A 17,616-nucleotide genomic window follows, 5' to 3' on the forward strand; every position below is an offset into this window, starting at 1 on the left:
CAGTGTATTGATAATGTTACATAAAAATTTCTTAGCAAAACTCAGGGTTCAGACCCTTCCCTTCACCTGTACATTTCCATCTAAAATATACATTCAGAATTATAAATAAACCTCAGCTTTATTAGAGGCTGTCTGATAGCTTAATTGAGGAATTTAAATGGAGTCAAAGAATCGAATTAAGTTTCTTGTCTCTATTGATTAGCGATTCTTAGGCTTAATAGAATCTTATAGGGTATGTTTATTGTGTGTTCTGGTTTTCCAGGAACTGAGTGCTACAACTGTGTCATGTAGGCTTTTGTTTAATGTGCAATGAATACAAAAACCACCATTCTATAATTATTTTTACATCCATGACACTGAGAGAGTTAAGTTTATAGGAAACTGGATGGGATCAAAAAGTTTGTTCTTTTTAAGGTTCACTATAGCAGGTTTGGACTATATCTTTAACAAATATATCTGTAAGCTTGTTATGTTAAAGACAGTTTATTGTAACAGTACCTTTTCTTACGTGCATTTATGTTTATAAATTTGTAAATATCATGAAGATATCTGTTTATTTATTAATTCATCACAGTTATTTCTAACCTTTTTTACTTCCTTGTACGAAGTAAAGGAAGTATTGTAATAACAAAAAATTTTGGGTATCATATTTCAATGAAAATATCCATTTTGATTGCTATTGAATGTAATTTAACAATGTTTTTGAGTGACATCTGAATCTAAGGACAGAATAAAGGTCTCTTTTTCCCAAAACGGATTGTAAAATGCATTTAAAATAGATTCAGAAGATATTTTTTCATGCATAAATACTTATGTGCGTATGTATGTATGTATCTCGTATAACTCAAAACTGAGTAGCCTCAGAATGTTGAATTTTGTATATAGGACTGCTGTAACATGTAGCTGTGCACCTCTCTTTTTTTATCATTGGCTGCACCAAAAGTATATAAATATATATATTCGTTCTGTTACTCAGCTCGACGAGCTCAGGTTTGTTTTTATTAATTCTTATATGTTGCTAAATTGTGCATTTTTTGCTTTAAAGTGATTGAATCATATTTTTCTTATGTTCCAGTTAAGGTTTTTATGAATTTAGCATAAAGCTATTGCTCTGCCTGCAATAGTTGTAGAATTATTAAAAATTTATCAGAGGTGCAGCTAAGCCCAACGGAGCAGCCATATATGTTGAAACTTTTCAGAACAGTGAATTAAGCCAGTTTCTGAACCTTCGGTGTCTTTTTTCTGAGTGGGACCAAAAGTAAACTTTCAGTTTTGTTCACCATAAAATCTGCATTCTTGCCCGCTGGGCAAATTGCTTGCTTTTACGTAGAAACTCTCATTTTATTTGTAAAAAAATTGTGTTTTTTTTTTTTTTTTTTTTTTTTTTTTTTTTTTTTTTATACCTGTATTTGCCATTTTATGTTTTTTCATATTTTTCAATTTTTAAGGAAGATATTTTGAGTTTTTATGCATTTTTGCTAAAGTGAGAACTGAATTAATTGAATGAAAAATATATCCCCAATAAAATTTGAGGAAATAAGTTTAAATGAAATGTAGCAAAAAATTTGTATAATTTAATACGCCATACATGGAAGTCGTGGTGTCCACATTGGAAGCTAGTGATGCTTTTAACTGAAAACAGTTTTGCGACTCAGTAAGTTGAATTTGAGTTATTAATACATGTATTTTATTAATGTGTAATCAATATATGGTTTGCTGAGTTTGAATTGAAACTGATTAGTATAAACCTGACTGAAGGCAACTACTCATCATATAATTTCCACGAAGAATAAAATTCTGTGAGATCAATTACCCTTTCTGTGTGTGTCATTTTAGCAGACTGAATTGCTGTATTTGTTTATAAATAATGAAAGTAAAGATAATTGTTCCTGCTCTGATAGTTTTTTTTTTTCTTCATCAGTTTGCAGAAGAGGTCAACTAAACATGCTTAGTTGATGCAGTTGGTTTCATTATAAAACAATTCAATGTCTATTAATAAAATTTTATGTTAAGTCTTACTGAAAGGTATTGAATACATATTTAAATTTGAAAATTTTGTTATACATCTTTTGGGGCTTAATGATGTACTAATGTATCAAAACTTCATGGGTAGGGAAATATTGTTTTAGGACATGAATTCAGTGTAGATAGCTTCATTGAGAAACTCAAAATTATTTCCTTTTAACAGATTCCCTTGAGGGCAAGAGGGCTGTGAAGTGGATATGTGATTATATAGTCTTTCAGTGTTCAAGACCACCTCCTGCACATTCGAAAGATTTACACTCAACAATTGTTGCAGCATATCAATGTGTTACAACTTGGCTTGTTGAACATCCTGATCTTCTGAATGATAAAGAGACTGTTCACACTGTTCTTGAAGTTGTTGAACTCGGAATATCCGGATCTAAATCTCAAGTCAGTTTAATACCTTTTTACTCATATTATAGATAATGTTAGTGAAATTAGTAAAATAGTATTCAAAAATCCTTGTGACATAAGCAGTGAAATTGCAATGTGCACCTTGGAGTATCAGCTGACAAAATATGTATATTAATATTCAAGGCCCTAACTTATTTTTCTTTTGGAAACAAATAGTTAATGTATATCCTTAATATTAATTAAAGCAGATGTAAATGTGCAAAGTGTAGTTTATATTTTCTTTAAAAAACATATCCTTTTCAAAATATTAATAAAAATTTTCTAGTGTTGTATGCAGAGTTGGCACACACATATATATATATAATGTTGTATGAACTTAAATCCATTTAGTGCGAAGAGAACACACTGCCAACTCCCCCACTAGAAAGAATGTAAGTTACTTAATACCTTTCTGGCCTTTATATCTTCATGTACATTCACTGATCTTATTTATATTATTTTCTATTTTATTTTTATATTATTTTTATGTTCTCTTTGATTTGTTTTTGCAAAGTTTGCATTATTTATCTTTTTTATAATCTTCTATGTTTATTTCAACTTTACTTTGATTTCGATTTCATAATGACAATTTCCAATGTTTAATTTCTACAAATAATATAGTACTCAAATACATAAAGATGATAGTGTCGGGGACGATTACTCGAGTTTTACAAGATTTCTCTACAGTAATTGATTTTTACTCCAAATTGAATTGACTAAAATGCTTCATGAGAATCAGTTCTTTGAGTAACAACTATTCGCGGAAATATTTGGCCTGACTAGAATTGCCGGTTTGGCTTTAATTTATAACTCGAGTAAAGACGAAACACTTTCATATTTACGTATTTCTATCAATTATTGATCATTGAACGGGAGTTGGTTTGTTCCCCTTGAAAAGTCAACTAATTTCCGATCAATGACAATAATTACATGTTTTAATTTTTACTTTTACAATTGTAATATTATTCTTCGTGATGATTTAACTCCAGTCCCCGTTAAAACATTATTAACATTTTGCTTTCAAATTACTTTAAAACATCTTTCAAAATATAACTTACCAGTATGGATGCACACTTTTAAAATAATTCTACTTTAATTAAACTTAGGAGATAATATAATCAATTAATCAATACTGTTTAGGAAATAAATTATTATATATATATATATATATAGTTTTTTTTTAATATAGATTAAAAAAAAGATTGTATGATTAAATCTGTCTTGAATAATTGGTTGCAGATTTATGATTCTAATTTGATAAAAAGATTAAATAAGATGATCTCTTTTACTGTATGACTGTATTAGTTACATAATACCTCTTTTAGTAAAAATATGCAAAACTTAAGTTTTTGAGGGAACAAATCCGTACATAGCCAAAGTATGTGTATGTATGGGTAGGGGGGGTGTCTGAATAAAACTACTCAAAGCCAAAGCATGTGTATGTATGGGAAGGCTTATCTGAATAAAATTAGCCAAGATAGCTTTAATGAAAATTTTAGGGAATTAATATACAGTCAAAAGTCGTTAATTCGGACACCCATAATCCGGAATGATCTATAATCCGGACCTCAAAGCTACAAACTTTCTGCGCATGCTTCGCGTTCACGCATGCGCACAGGCGTTTACGAGAGCGCGTAAGACCCTTACGGCTGCGAATATGTTTGTACGCATGCGCGTTTAATGTGTAACGGAGTTATACGCTAAGCTAAAGTTATCTAATTCAGTTAATGTTGCAGATGGCGTTGTTCCTTAATCTTCGAATTGGATCCGGCTTATTATTTTTTGCAGACTGTTAGAGCAATTTTATAAAATTAAGCTTGAACTTTCGATTATGTCAAATAGAATTTCCGATATATACAAAGCGAAAGTATGTTTTGAAATCCGAAATCTGTTTATCAATTTCACGCTGCTCTGCGGCAGAAGGGGGGGGGCAGAAACGTCATTATTAGATTATGATAGATTAGAAAGATTATGTCAAATAGAATTTCCAATATACATTTACTAATATGTAATTTGTATCTACAAAGCGAAAGTATGTTTTGAAATCCGAAATCTGTTTATGAATTTCACGCCAGGGATTGGAAGTTGATCTGTCAACACTATCCTTATCTTCAAAGCAGATGTTTTTATTTTATTTGGATTATAATTCCGTACTAAGTTTAGTATTTCGTCTCGATGTACTCCGTCTTTGATATGATTTAAATCAAGTTCCTTGTCATTATAATTCGCTTCCGATAGTGAAGAAAGTGACCCAGAGGTTATTGAAAACGAAAACATTTCGATTGACAAATTAGTGGGTATTCTCAACACAGCAATTATAGGACTTGAACAGCGGAACTTTGTAACTAAACAAGAAATTATGTCTGTTTAATGGAATTAAAGAGAAAGTATTATCACATGAAACGAAGCAACTTACATTGAAGGAAATGTTTAATAAAGTAAACAAATAAATATTAAGCTTTTTCTTTTTGTAAATTTTGATACGCTTTAGATCATAATTGTTCTTTATTTCATAAATTACGGTTTCACATTTTTAATTTTGTAATTTTTGCATGCCATCTTAACAGATTTAAACTGATGATCTATAATCCGGAATCGCCGAAGTCCCGACGAGTCCGGATTAACGACTTTTGACTGTATATATTGCTTGAGACTAAGTAAACATAATTGTTAGGTTTTCGAATGCTAAATTTTAAGCTATAGTATTTATTAAGACACAATAACATGCCAAACAAATACTAATTCAGAAGTCAAACAACAAAAATCAGCATTATATTTTCAAAATTTTCACAGGTCTAGTTTCAATGGTTTTACCAAACCACCATCCTCAGCTGCAAAACCGCAGCAGTGTGAAATTGATAAACAGATTTTTGAATGGTTAGAAAAACAAAGGATATGCCTTTATCCATTTTTTGCAGCAATTTCACTTTTTGTTTCATGGACATCGAAACATGCTTTCGCTTTGTAGATCCTTTGGGAGCTTCAGAATTAGAAATTTTTTTTGACATAATCGAAAGTTCAAGCTTACTTTTATAATATTACTCTAACAGTCTGAAAAAAATAATAAGCCAAATCCAATTAGAAGATTAAGCAACAATGCAATCTGCAACATTAACTGAAATAGATAATTAGATAATTTTACCTTAGCTTATAAGGTCTGTTGTACATTAAACATGCATGCGTAAACGTATTATGCGCACATGTAAACGCATATGCGCATGCATAAATGCATAATGCTTTTATGCATGCGCAGAAAGTTTGTAGCTTTGAGGTCCGGATTATGCACGTCCGGATTAAAGACTTTTGACTGTACAAAGTTAAAATTTGCTATATTTTTACTAAAAAGTATCACACGACCAAATTATCATGGCCTGAGACCTGCCTGATTTGATTTATTTCTTAAACTGGAGACAGGGATCTATGATCAACCATTCAAGAGATATGTATCTGTGCAAATTTCTTATTGAAACATCATGTAAGTGTATTATGCATATGAAAATATATATGTGCTCACATACATAGGCAGAGAGAGAGCATAAAGATAAATAAAAAAAAATTGTAACATTTTGATTTTAGAAAGTGTATAATTATTGGTGCAGTTTGTTTAATTATATGCATGCATACGTTTATTGTGATTAAAAGCCATACTCTTTGATTTTCAAACAAATTAAATCGTTTTTAATTAAATGTATGTAGAAATTGAAATTGGAAAAGGAAATAATTTATTTATAATATTCCATTGCATATTAAAAGTAAATTATTTTTTTACTCGCACTTCTTATTTGAAGGCAGTACAAGTTAAAAGAAAAAGAAACTAATAATTTTTATAAACTAAATTTAGATATTAAAGTTATCTTTGAAAATGAAAATGAATATTTCTGAGTAATATTGATTGTGATTCATCTGAAAAATTTTTAATTGTAAGCTTTAATGGGCACTTATTTATGGTATTTTACCAGAAGGTTTTCCTTTTATGATAATTAAAGTGTTTAGATAAAACCTGCCTTGCATCTGTCTGCTTACATGAAATAGTATGCAATTGCATAAGGTAAAAAAAAAAAAAAAAATCTATTTATTAATTTATCATTTATTTCATTTTTTTTTTTTTTTTTTTTTTTTTTTTTTTATGTAGCCTAAAAGGAGTGATCCACCTAAGTATAAAGGCGATAAAGATTTGAAACCAGCATCTATGCGCGTAAGGGATGCTGCTGAGGCTGTATTAGCATGCATGCTGGATCATGTTGTAAGTTCTGTTACATTTCTTGTTTTATATAAAAATGCTAGTTTAGAAATAAGTTTTTATGAAATATTTTTCTTAACTTGAGCAGTATTTAATTGCTTTCAGAAATACTGAAATCTGTATTGTGGGGTTCCACCCTTTTATCTAACAACTAAATGTGAAGGAACCTAGTGAACAACTAAGTGAATAATCGCTTTAGTTCAGAAGCAGAGATGTAAACTGTAGAAGGGTTTAAATACCCTTTATTGCTCAAAATAAGATTTGAATAAACAGATGATTTCTTTTTCAGGGCATACAGCAAAACCACCATTTGGACTTGAAATCAAAATACTAAGAGATAAGGCTTAACTAATGGTTAAATAAAGAGATTTAGCCGAAGCTCTCAAAATTCTAAGTACTTGGCCCCTAAATATCAAATAAGCTAGCGAAGCTATCGAGGGCCTGTAATACTGCCAAGCATAGTAACAGCTTAGAGACTTAGCCAAAAGGCAAAGGCGCACTAGTCAGAAACTCTGATGCTCTCTCTTGAAGTCAGTGGAACTTCCACTTAAATACTACTCTTACTCATTTGCATTAAACGCAATTCTAAAAACATATTCTCGTAGGAAATTGTAAACCTTACAATATGTTTAATTAATTAAAGTACTTAAAGCATTGCTATAGTTTGCATTATGAAATGGACCAAATACAGTACAGAGTCCAAAACCTGGACTTATTAGGATTTCAGTGATTCTGGATTTTAGAACATTAGTTTAAATCTGTTAAGATGAAATGTAGAAATTATAAAATTAAAAATATTAAACAGTGATTTATAGAATTATGAAGCATTTAGAACTCTAAGGGAATCCAGATTTACAAAAAAAGCTCAGTATTTAATTATTTGTTTGTTTTATTAAACATTTTTTTTTTTTTTTTTTGTATAAATCATTTGTTTCTTTTCTTTTTTCTTCTACTGGTACTTTAATTTTATAGATAGACACGATCTTTTGTTCAGTTAAAAGTTCCATTGTTGAAATCCTGTAATTACTAGGTTAAAAATTTCCACTAAACTATCAGTCAAAATTTTTTCATTCCCAAAAATCTCTTTGTCCTTTCACTGGATTTAAAACCATACTACAGATTTCACTGTCCACTATTTGATTGGGGCATTGCCTTTGCAATAGCTTAGCTGCCAGCTCTGCTGATTTTACTGGGATAATCCCGGTTTTCATCACATCTCCCAGTTTTACCAATAGTATTTAGCCTTTACTAAGGAAAATGTTTTTCAGCAATGAATGAAATTTATTGAATTAAACTTAAATTAGGCAAATTCCTTTTCCCTACCTCTAATGATTTTTTGAGTAATTTTTATATCAAATTTTATTTCATCTGAATTTTATCTTTAATTACATTTTACTGATCATCTATTGTAGACATTTGTTGACTTTTATTTGAAGATTCAATCAGTATTTAATCAGTTAATATTTGTATTTAATTTTGATTACTTCAATATATGGTACGTTAGTAAGTTTATCCATACAAATAGTGTGTACATGAACTGTTCGGTTTATTTTACCCAAAGTTAAAAGTACTTTGATAAGTAAGTTTTCATTCACTACTAGGGATTTTTTCGCTATAAAAGATAAGAAAATTAAAAAATAAATTTAGCCAAAGAACATAAAATTTAGAATATGCAATTAAATGCTAATATATTTTATATCAGAATTGAATTACGAATTGTTCAATAACCTGTACCATGTATTATAGAGTGAACTAAAGGGAGTTTGGAGTTCCTTTGAAATAGTATAACTATGCAGCATGAAAGATTCTTGTTTTTCCCTGTTTTCTCACAAAAATCTCTCAGTTTTTTAAGATTTCAAGATTAGCAAAAGTGGAAAACTTCTGTTATATTATCATCATTTATTATAAGTTCTTCACAATTCCATTAATTGGAAAATTTCATTTCCTGTAGCATACAAAATCTGTGTCAAAATAAGGTAGTTGCAAAACAAACTATACCAATGCTGTATTCTCGTGCAAAAACCACCAAAGGTTTTTTTTTTTTTTTTTTTGTTTTTGTTTTTGTTTTTTGTTTTTTTGTTCATAATGGCAAAGTACTTGAGGGTTATCTGCGTAAGGGAAGGGAGGCTTTTGTGGTCTAAAATATGAATGTTGTCAAATGGCAACTACATTCATTTAAGGGTTAAGTGTAACAAGGCATATGGACTAAAGGTTTTGGATTTTTTCTATAGTGAGAAAATACATTGTTTATTTTAAATGTTATTTTATTTTATTATTACAAATTATTGAATGAATTCAGAATTAATTTAAAGGTGAGAACATCTGAATGAAATAATATTCAGGTAGATTCAACGCAACATTAATGAGTAACTAAGGCATCATTTCATTGGATTTTTAAAGGTAAATATTGCTAAACTTTTAAACATGGAATTGTTAGTAAAAAAACACTCATCTGTTATAGCCAATTTTACTAAAACTCATTTTCTTACTTTATTTCTTACTTTTATTGTAGACTTATTTTCTGGAGTTCTTGAAAAGCGAAAACAAAACATAGGCTTGTTTATTTTGTGAATAGGAGATACTTATATATATATGCACAGTACAAAATCTTTAATCAGGACTCATCGGGACTTCGCCGAATCCGGATTATAGATCATCAGTTTAAATCTGTTAAGATGGCATGCAGAAATTCTAAAATTAAAAATATGAAACCGTAATTTATGGAATAAAGAGCAATTATGATCTAAAGGGTATCAAAATTTAAAAAAAAAAAAAAAAAAAAAAAGCTTAATATTTATTTCTTTACTTTATTAAGCATTTCTTTCAACGTGCATGCGTAAAGCATACATTACGCATAATCAAAATTAGGAAATTGCAACCAGAAAACTATTTGATGTGTATTCGTGATATTTATAATGATGAGGAGTTTGATTTAAATCATATCAAAGACGGAGTACATTGAGATGAAATACTACACTTAGTAAGGAATTATAAGCCGAATAAAATAAAAACATCTGTCCTGAAGATGAGGATAGTACTGACAGATCTACTTCCAGTTCATTGTGCTCCGCGATGTTTCCGACCCCCTTGCAGAGCTGCGGGAAATTGATAAACAGATTTTGGAATGGTTAGAGAAACAAAGGATATGCCTTTATCCATTTTTTGCAGCAATTCCACTTTTTGTTTGATGGACATCGAAAAATGCTTTCGCTTTGTAGATCCTTTGGCAGCTCCAGAATCGTAAACTCTTTTTGACATAATCGAAAGTTCAAGAAGAGACAGATCAATTAGTTATGTAGCAGTTCCAGCGAATGGTAAGAACGAGATAAAGAATGTTGATACTTCATAAACCTGCCTTGGTTAGAAGAACAGGAGATTTTGATGGAAAATAGATTGGTTGCAAAGTGCAGCTGTGAGGCAACTGTGGGGGAAACTTATTAAAGAAGGCGGATATGCAGATTATGATGCAGTTTTCTAGGAATGGTTAGCAGAGAATATTATTGAAGAGGTAGAAAGAACTATTGGGTAAGTGTAAAAGTTTTACCCATTTTTATTACCATAAAACACAAAATGAACAGTACCTATTATTGTGCATAATCTTTATTGTTATCTATGACCTCTTGCCATCTTTCTGTAGGAGATGAATCCCACGAGAGTAAAATTCCGATGGTTTCGAATCAAAAAATCTTGGATGGCAGTTTTCACAGCATCAAGATCATCAAAGATTTTCTGACTGAAGGAATTGTTCAATGCGCGAAATATTTGATTATCAGTTGGTGCCAAGTCAAGGGAATAGGGAGGATGGGGTAATACCTCCCAATCGAAGCTGAGTAACTGTTGGCAAGTGATGATAGCAGCATGTGATCTGGTGTTATCATGATCAAGGATAACACCACGACGATTGATGATACCTGGCCGCTTTGCTACCAAATTTTAATGTAGTCTGTCTAACTGTAGACAGTAGAAGGCAGCAGTGGTGGTTTGGTTGAGTGGCAGGACCTCCCAACGAATTATTCCCTGCATGTCTCACCATGCACTCAATAACACCTTCTTGAGATGAAGTTCAACTTTTGAAGTCAATGCAGGCAGGTCAGAAGGGCGACACACAGTCCTATGATGCTTTATGTTACGGTACATAACCCACTTCTCATCTCCTGTCACAATTCATGTAAAGAATGGGTCGTTTCTGTACCGGGAAAGCAAGGAAACACGGGTTGCGATTTGGTCATCCCTTGGTCATCCCGTTGACTAGTTGTCAGGTTATGTGCAATCTAACGATCCAACTTTCTTGTAAAACCAAACTTAGACAGCCGTCTCTCGACCATTGTCCAGTGTACATTGAAGTTCTCCACTAATTCTTGCACGATTGGGTTCGGGTTGTTCCTTATGGCTTAGTCAATATTGTCTTCTCCAATATTGTGATGGCCATCCACTCCTAGCCTGATCTTGGCAGCTTCTGTCTCCTTCCCTAAATTTACGAAACCATCGATGACATGTGCTTTTGCCTACTGCATCCTCCCCATAAACTTGACAAACATGCAACATGCTGCGGCTGCCGTACTCTTTTTATCGAACTCATATAATAAACAGTGTCTTATATTCTCCTTCTCGCTTTCCATGTTTTACCTTCTGAGAAATTTTTTTGAGATGGTTAACTATGCAAGACATGATGTATTTATATGTGAGGCATCCACACGTTCGATTGACTGACAATTTTCATCATTGCAATGTTAGTGTTACGTTAATTCCATTACAGATTTGCATATCCAAAAACGGGTAGAACTTTTGCACTCACCTCGATAGAAACTCCATGCTATTATTTATCCCCATTGAGGTGTTTTCAAGAAAAACACCATCTCTAGTATTCAACTTGTTTTCGGTGCTTTTTGTAGGTCCAGTCATTCTCCATCACTCGATGATGTTCTAGAGCAGCGGTGCCCAACCTTATGCTCGGGAGCACAAGTGTGCTCGCCGATCGTTTTGTATGTGCTCGCCAGCCTGATTAGGTACTATGAACAAAAAATATTTTTAAAATAACCTTTCATTCATATTTCTTAATTGTTAAAATATGGTAAGCATTTATAGTCATAAGAGATATCTTGCAAGACGTTATAAAACAATTGATTGCTGGCTGATGAACTTGATAGCGAACATGGAATCTTATTGCTTCATTCCGATGTTAGATGGCTCAGCAGGAGAAAAGTACTTAAACGATTTGTAGAACTTCTTTTGTCAATAAAGCAGTTTAACAAAAATGTTGATGTTTCTTAAATGTGCTTGTAATAGGCCAAAATGTGCTCACGATAGGCCTAAGGTTGGGCACCGCTGTTCTAGAGAAAGGACCTCTTAGAGAAAATTCTTCCACTTATTGAGGTTTTGGGAAAAGTTGCGTCATTTTGGATTTATGAAAAGCATACTTACAGATTTCTATTTCTGAAGAAGATCAAGACTATTTGAGATTTTTAAAGTGGGAAGATTCTAAGAAAAGAAAATTGAAAATTTATCGTCATAAAAGGGTAGTCTTTGGACTCACATGCAATTCATTCCTCTTAGCTGCAGTGATTAATTTTCATCTGAAGGAATGTAGTGTTGATTTTCCAGAAACTGTGCGAAAGTTAAAAAATGCTTTTTATGTAGTTAACTTTGTAATATCTGAATCTGATGAAAAGGAAATACTGCAATTTGCACATGAGGCTAAACAAATTGTAGCTTCATTATGTTTTGACTTACATGGACGGGAATATATCGCTTTAACAGGAGATAAAAGGGAAAAGAATTCTTCTGTTCTTGGATTATTGTGTAATAAAAATAAAGATGTCCTTTTTTGTAACTTAGAAAAATATTTTCCTTAAGAAAGAACCTGTAGAAAGAAGAAATATTCTTTTAGCTGTCCACAGTTTTTTTGACCTCCTCGGAGTGTTGTCAAAGTAACTATCTGCATGAAGATATTAATTACAAGAAAGCTGGACTCTCAAATTAGGCTGAGATGAGGTATGTCCTGAAAATGTTTGTAAAAGATATTCACTGTGAACAGAAGCCCTTCATTTATTATCAAGAATTAAAATTCCAAGCTACGTTGATTTTGACAGTTTCCGAGAAGGATTAAGTCTCATATCTTTGTAGATGCTAGCTAAGTTGCTTACAGCACAGTTGTATTTCTTCATAAAGAAAACAGTGATGTAGTCAAAGTTAATTTACTTCAAGTTAAGAGCAGAGTTGTTTCCTTGATAAAAATAACGATTCCCAGATTAGAATTATTAGCCTGTAGTATAGAAATATGAATTACATATAACATTAGAAGCAAAATGAATTTGACAGAAGTCCCAACCATATGTTCAACGAATTCTTCAACCACTTTGTTTTTGGATTAAGAATGAAGATAATTGGGGTACTTTCGTTAAAGAAATTTGAAGTATCATTTCTTTGGATACATGGAAGCATATTCCTGGTAGTCATAATCTGGCAGACTTCCCATCCAGAGGTTGTTCTCCAAAATGTTGCTCTTCTTACATTGAAATGGTGGGGGGGATAAGAGTGGCTAAAAGTAGTCCAAAAACAACTGTCCCAAATCTCTGATTCAAACCAATAGTGAAGAAGTTTACTAATAGCGGAAAAGGGGAGTAACTATTTTAGATAACACTTCCATGTCGGATAAGCGATGATATTTAAAACGATTTTCCAAATATTCACAGATATTGTGACTAATAGCCTGAATATTGCTATTCTACAATAACTGTAAAAATTTTCAAAATATACTGAAGGGAGAGTTGTCTGTACAAGAAAAATTCAGAAAAGATACATGTGAAAATTTTTCAAAAGGAAGCTTTCAATGAAAAGTTTATACGTGACAAATTAGAAACATGTAATGTTTCTTTAGATGATGATGGATTGCTTAGGTTAAAAACAAAAATTATTCAAAGAGAAGATGAAGAAGTCTTTGTAACTGCTATTGTTTTGCCTTTAGATCATGACTTTGTAAAAAAAAAAAAATTATGAATATTCACCTGAAACTGTGGCATGGAGGAGTGCAAGTTGTTCTAGCTGCCATTCATTAGTGTTTTGGGGTTTTGAGCAGAACGAAAAGAGTTAGGGTAGTAAGGAACAGTTATCACAAAATGTTTTTGGCGTGAAAGGTATTCTTTGTAGAAAATCGAAACTGAACCAACTCCACTACCGGAAGACAGAGTTCGAGACTCATTAGTTTTTTAAGTAACTGGAGTGGATTTAGCTGGTCCTCTACACTTAAGGGATGGAAATAAGAGTTGGGTACAACTATTCACTTGTGATCTCTATAGAGCTATTGATCTGGAGTTGCCTTTCCACCAATGCTATTTTTCATTTTCCATACGACGTCCAAAATGAGGCTGATCTGTTTTTGGACTCACAGCCACCAAGTTTCCAGGCTGAAGGCCTTGAGAAACTACCAAAATATTGGCAGAAAATCATAGATTTGAGTGCTGATTACTACCCACACTAAAGATACTGTTTTCATGTTTTTTTTTCTAACTTTATTACAAATGTTTTTTGATGGAAAGTTTTCATTACAACCAGATATATTTTAAATTTTCATTTCCTGTGATATGATGATTAATGTCTTTTTCTCCCCTTAGCTTCTTTTTTGGGTCTGTCAAAGGACTATTATACCTGTATATGCATTAAGCTTTGTGCCATCACCTGCTTGAAACTCATTTGGAATGCAATGACTGCTTTAACGTTTGCTAGTGCTTTTTTGTTTTCTTAACAAACACTACATTGTGATCCACTGCCCAATGAATATATGCTATATCGAAATCTACAACTACTATATGAAAAGAAATACATAACTGAAATGTATTGTTAAGCTGCATAAAATTGCTTCAGAGGCCACATGGGGCCTGTTGGCAACCAGTTTGAGTCACCTGTCTTAAACAACAATAAATTTCCTTTAATAAAAATGTGTTCTTGCTTTTTTCTCTAGGGTTATTTTCCTCCTCCATGTGGTCCACAAAATTTGTCTTCACTTTTGGATGAGAAAGCATTACTTCAACAATGTAAAAATTTAAATGATGATGAACTCACAAAAGAAGAAGTTGTAAAGCATTTTCGATACTTTGCGTTGGACAATTCTATTATTTTGGCTCTTCTTGAACAGCATTTGGGAAATGAGCAAGGTGAAAGTTTGTATCATATTGTATATTCTTTGTATTTTTTACTATCTTATGTTGTTTTATTTTAAAATAGAAATATATTTGCAGTTAACTGTTTAATCATATTTTTGCACTTATGTGAAACTCATCTTTTGAAAAGTTAAAATTAATGATTATGCATCATATTATGTTTTAATTATGCAGACTTATTTTTCAATTATGATTTTCACTTAAAATACTTTATATCAGTGTTACGTATATTTTATAATAAGTGATTGAGATAGTGGTTAATCCTGGATTAAACTTCAGAATTAACTTTTAGAAATTAAGGAACACTAATAATTAATTATAACAGTATTAATGTGGATGTCTAATTTATATAAATGCCATTAACTATGACTTGTATGTTTTCATAGTCTGAGTCATTTATTACAGACTTCTAGTTTGTTTTTATATAGTTTGCCTCATCATATGGATAATAATTGCCCAAATTGCCATGAGTACCAAAACTGTAATGAAATAATTGTCATGAATGCAAATACCTTTAGTATGCATTTCAGAACCATTGTATTGAAAGTGTCTTAATATGTCAGATCACTAAACTGCTTATAGTTTAATAATAAACAACAAATCGAATGAAACTTTCTGTGATGATCACTCACAGTACCAGATTATTTTGATCTTTTGTGGAAATTATCACCTAGGAAACATAATATTTAATGCTTACTTATGTTTTAAGAAATAGTTATAATTTCAGAATGTGGATGACTATAAAAGGTTTCATTGTATGTTTAAAGTCATCTAATGTGCTTTTTCCATTTCAAATTAATTTCAGTTAATTTTATTATTATATGCATACAGGTTTGTAATGAAATTAATGCACACAGAACCACTGATAACTTTATAAAAGTTATTTTCCCTATAGAAACACTTTACATCTCTGGAACTTCTCACAAAAGTACTCATACAGCTCTTCTTGTTATGACAAAACACAGTCAGTAGTTACCACATCAAACTATGAAGAACGTTTTAGCTGTTACCTGTTAAGCACAATGCAATGTAAAAGACACCTGATTGAATTGATTCCTTTGATAGATATATACATAAATACATAATAGAAATAATGCAATCACTTTTTGAAATTTAGTATGTTTATTTACTATAACAACACTCGGGCATTAGTTTCGCTGAACAAAGTTATATCTCAATCCCATTAAAGAAAAGAATGGATACTCAAATATATCACTGTTGAATTATCTAATCATTGCCTCGTATTCTGCTGAAATACTATAATAAAACTAAAATGAAGTATAACAGAAATTAAAGCAAATACAAAGAAAAAGAACAATTTTTAAAGACGATCAGCATTAGTTACAATTGACATGCATGCGCTGTTCCTAAAAGATCTTCCCCGTCTGAGATAGACTAACAACAGTATTTTTTTGCTATTTCATGAAACTCCTGCTGTTTAAACTAACAATTTCAAAACTGCTATTACAAAAGGAATGTAAATATAAAGGTTCTATAATAAAATACTAACAATAACAAATTATAATACTAAAAATATACATTTAAATCATTACAGCAAATGTTTTTAGCTGTTACCTGTTAACAGCTATTCAAACTTTAGGAATAAATAAGTTTTTATAACGGAGATCTACGAAATCATTCTACAAAAAGTAGACAAATATCTCAAACATTTCGTTTTAACAAGACTGGATTAAGCAATCTTACAGTTACTACTATTACTCTGTTATCCCTACCATGAAAAACCTCAGCTATTCTCCCCACTAACTATTTGGGTGAAGGTAAAGTTTCATTTTTATTAATATAAAGGTTCGAAACAGAATATCTTCTAAAAATTTCCACTTGTGACGCTCTTATAAGTTATTAAGAGAATTATGTTTCCATAATTTCCAGACTTTTTGTATGAACTTAGTAATTCTTTGCCATTTAGAAAGTCTATTTTCATTTGTGTTGGGTTAATCTAATTTAGCAAGAATTGTGAGAGGTCTACTGACCAAAAAGTGACCTAGGGTCAAAGCTTCAAAATTGTTGCAATCAGCTGAAATTGGAGAGAGGTCTTGAGTTCAATACTCCCTCAATTTCTGTTAAATTAGTTAAGAATCAATGGGACAATTGCCCACTCACTCTAATTAGTCCTATATTATCAAGAAAGATATTCAGGGATGCTAGTTTAATTTTGGGATGAACACACTGACCCCTTCTTAGTTGATTTATTCCTACAAACTCACTTTTTTTTTTTTTTTTTTTTTGCTTCTAATAAAATCTATGCCTCAGCACATTTTATCTCTTGTAAAGTAATATCTCTTTACTTTGGGATTCTTACAAATATTGGTAAACCTGAAAATGAAACTTACAACATGAACAAATTTAGTATAATTAACAGACAAATTAAGAATATCATTAAAAAGGTTTTGTTCACTAAATGCAATTAAAACTAAGTTAGATTCGCTATGCACTTCATTATTCTTTTTAAGTTCGTTTGGACACACTTCTTGAGCAAGCTCAGTTTATAAGTCCTGATGAGGAATCTCTGGATGTGTTAGAAAGTCACAGCATGACCACCACTTGGAACTGTTCACAAGAAAGTCAGTTTGAACATCACGGGTCAAAATATTTGCTGAGTTGTCTTCCCTTGTACTATAGAACCAGTCTCTCAGCTGTGGTAACTTTCTTATCTAGTTAACTTTGTTGTTCATGAAAGATTTCCATTTGGTGCTGGTACCTTTATTCCAGCATAGCACTATTTTGGCGTATGTCCAATAAAATATTGTTGAGGATTTCTCTTGGTCAAACAACATTTTCACC

General features: G+C 31.4%; 1 protein-coding gene across 7 annotated transcripts in view; it reads left to right on the top strand.

Moving 5' to 3' along the window:
• LOC118196087 (ral GTPase-activating protein subunit beta) overlaps nucleotides 1–17,616 on the top strand; it is a 162,295-nt gene that overhangs the window by 105,703 nt on the left and 38,976 nt on the right. For 6 of the 7 annotated variants that reach the window (XM_085815994.1, XM_085815999.1, XM_085815996.1 and 3 more), the window contains 3 exons: nucleotides 2,189–2,415; nucleotides 6,551–6,661; nucleotides 14,616–14,814. In XM_085815994.1, coding sequence (XP_085672120.1) covers nucleotides 2,189–2,415; nucleotides 6,551–6,661; nucleotides 14,616–14,814 — 537 coding nt within the window. The remainder of the gene's footprint in view (nucleotides 1–2,188; nucleotides 2,416–6,550; nucleotides 6,662–14,615; nucleotides 14,815–17,616) is intronic. The other variant, XM_035367480.2, reaches the window with a different exon arrangement.

The sequence above is a fragment of the Stegodyphus dumicola genome, chromosome 4 (genome assembly GCF_044657685.1).
Source record: "Stegodyphus dumicola isolate Sdum_Otavi_A_Nest chromosome 4, ASM4465768v1".
NCBI classification, from domain to species: domain Eukaryota; kingdom Metazoa; phylum Arthropoda; class Arachnida; order Araneae; family Eresidae; genus Stegodyphus; species Stegodyphus dumicola.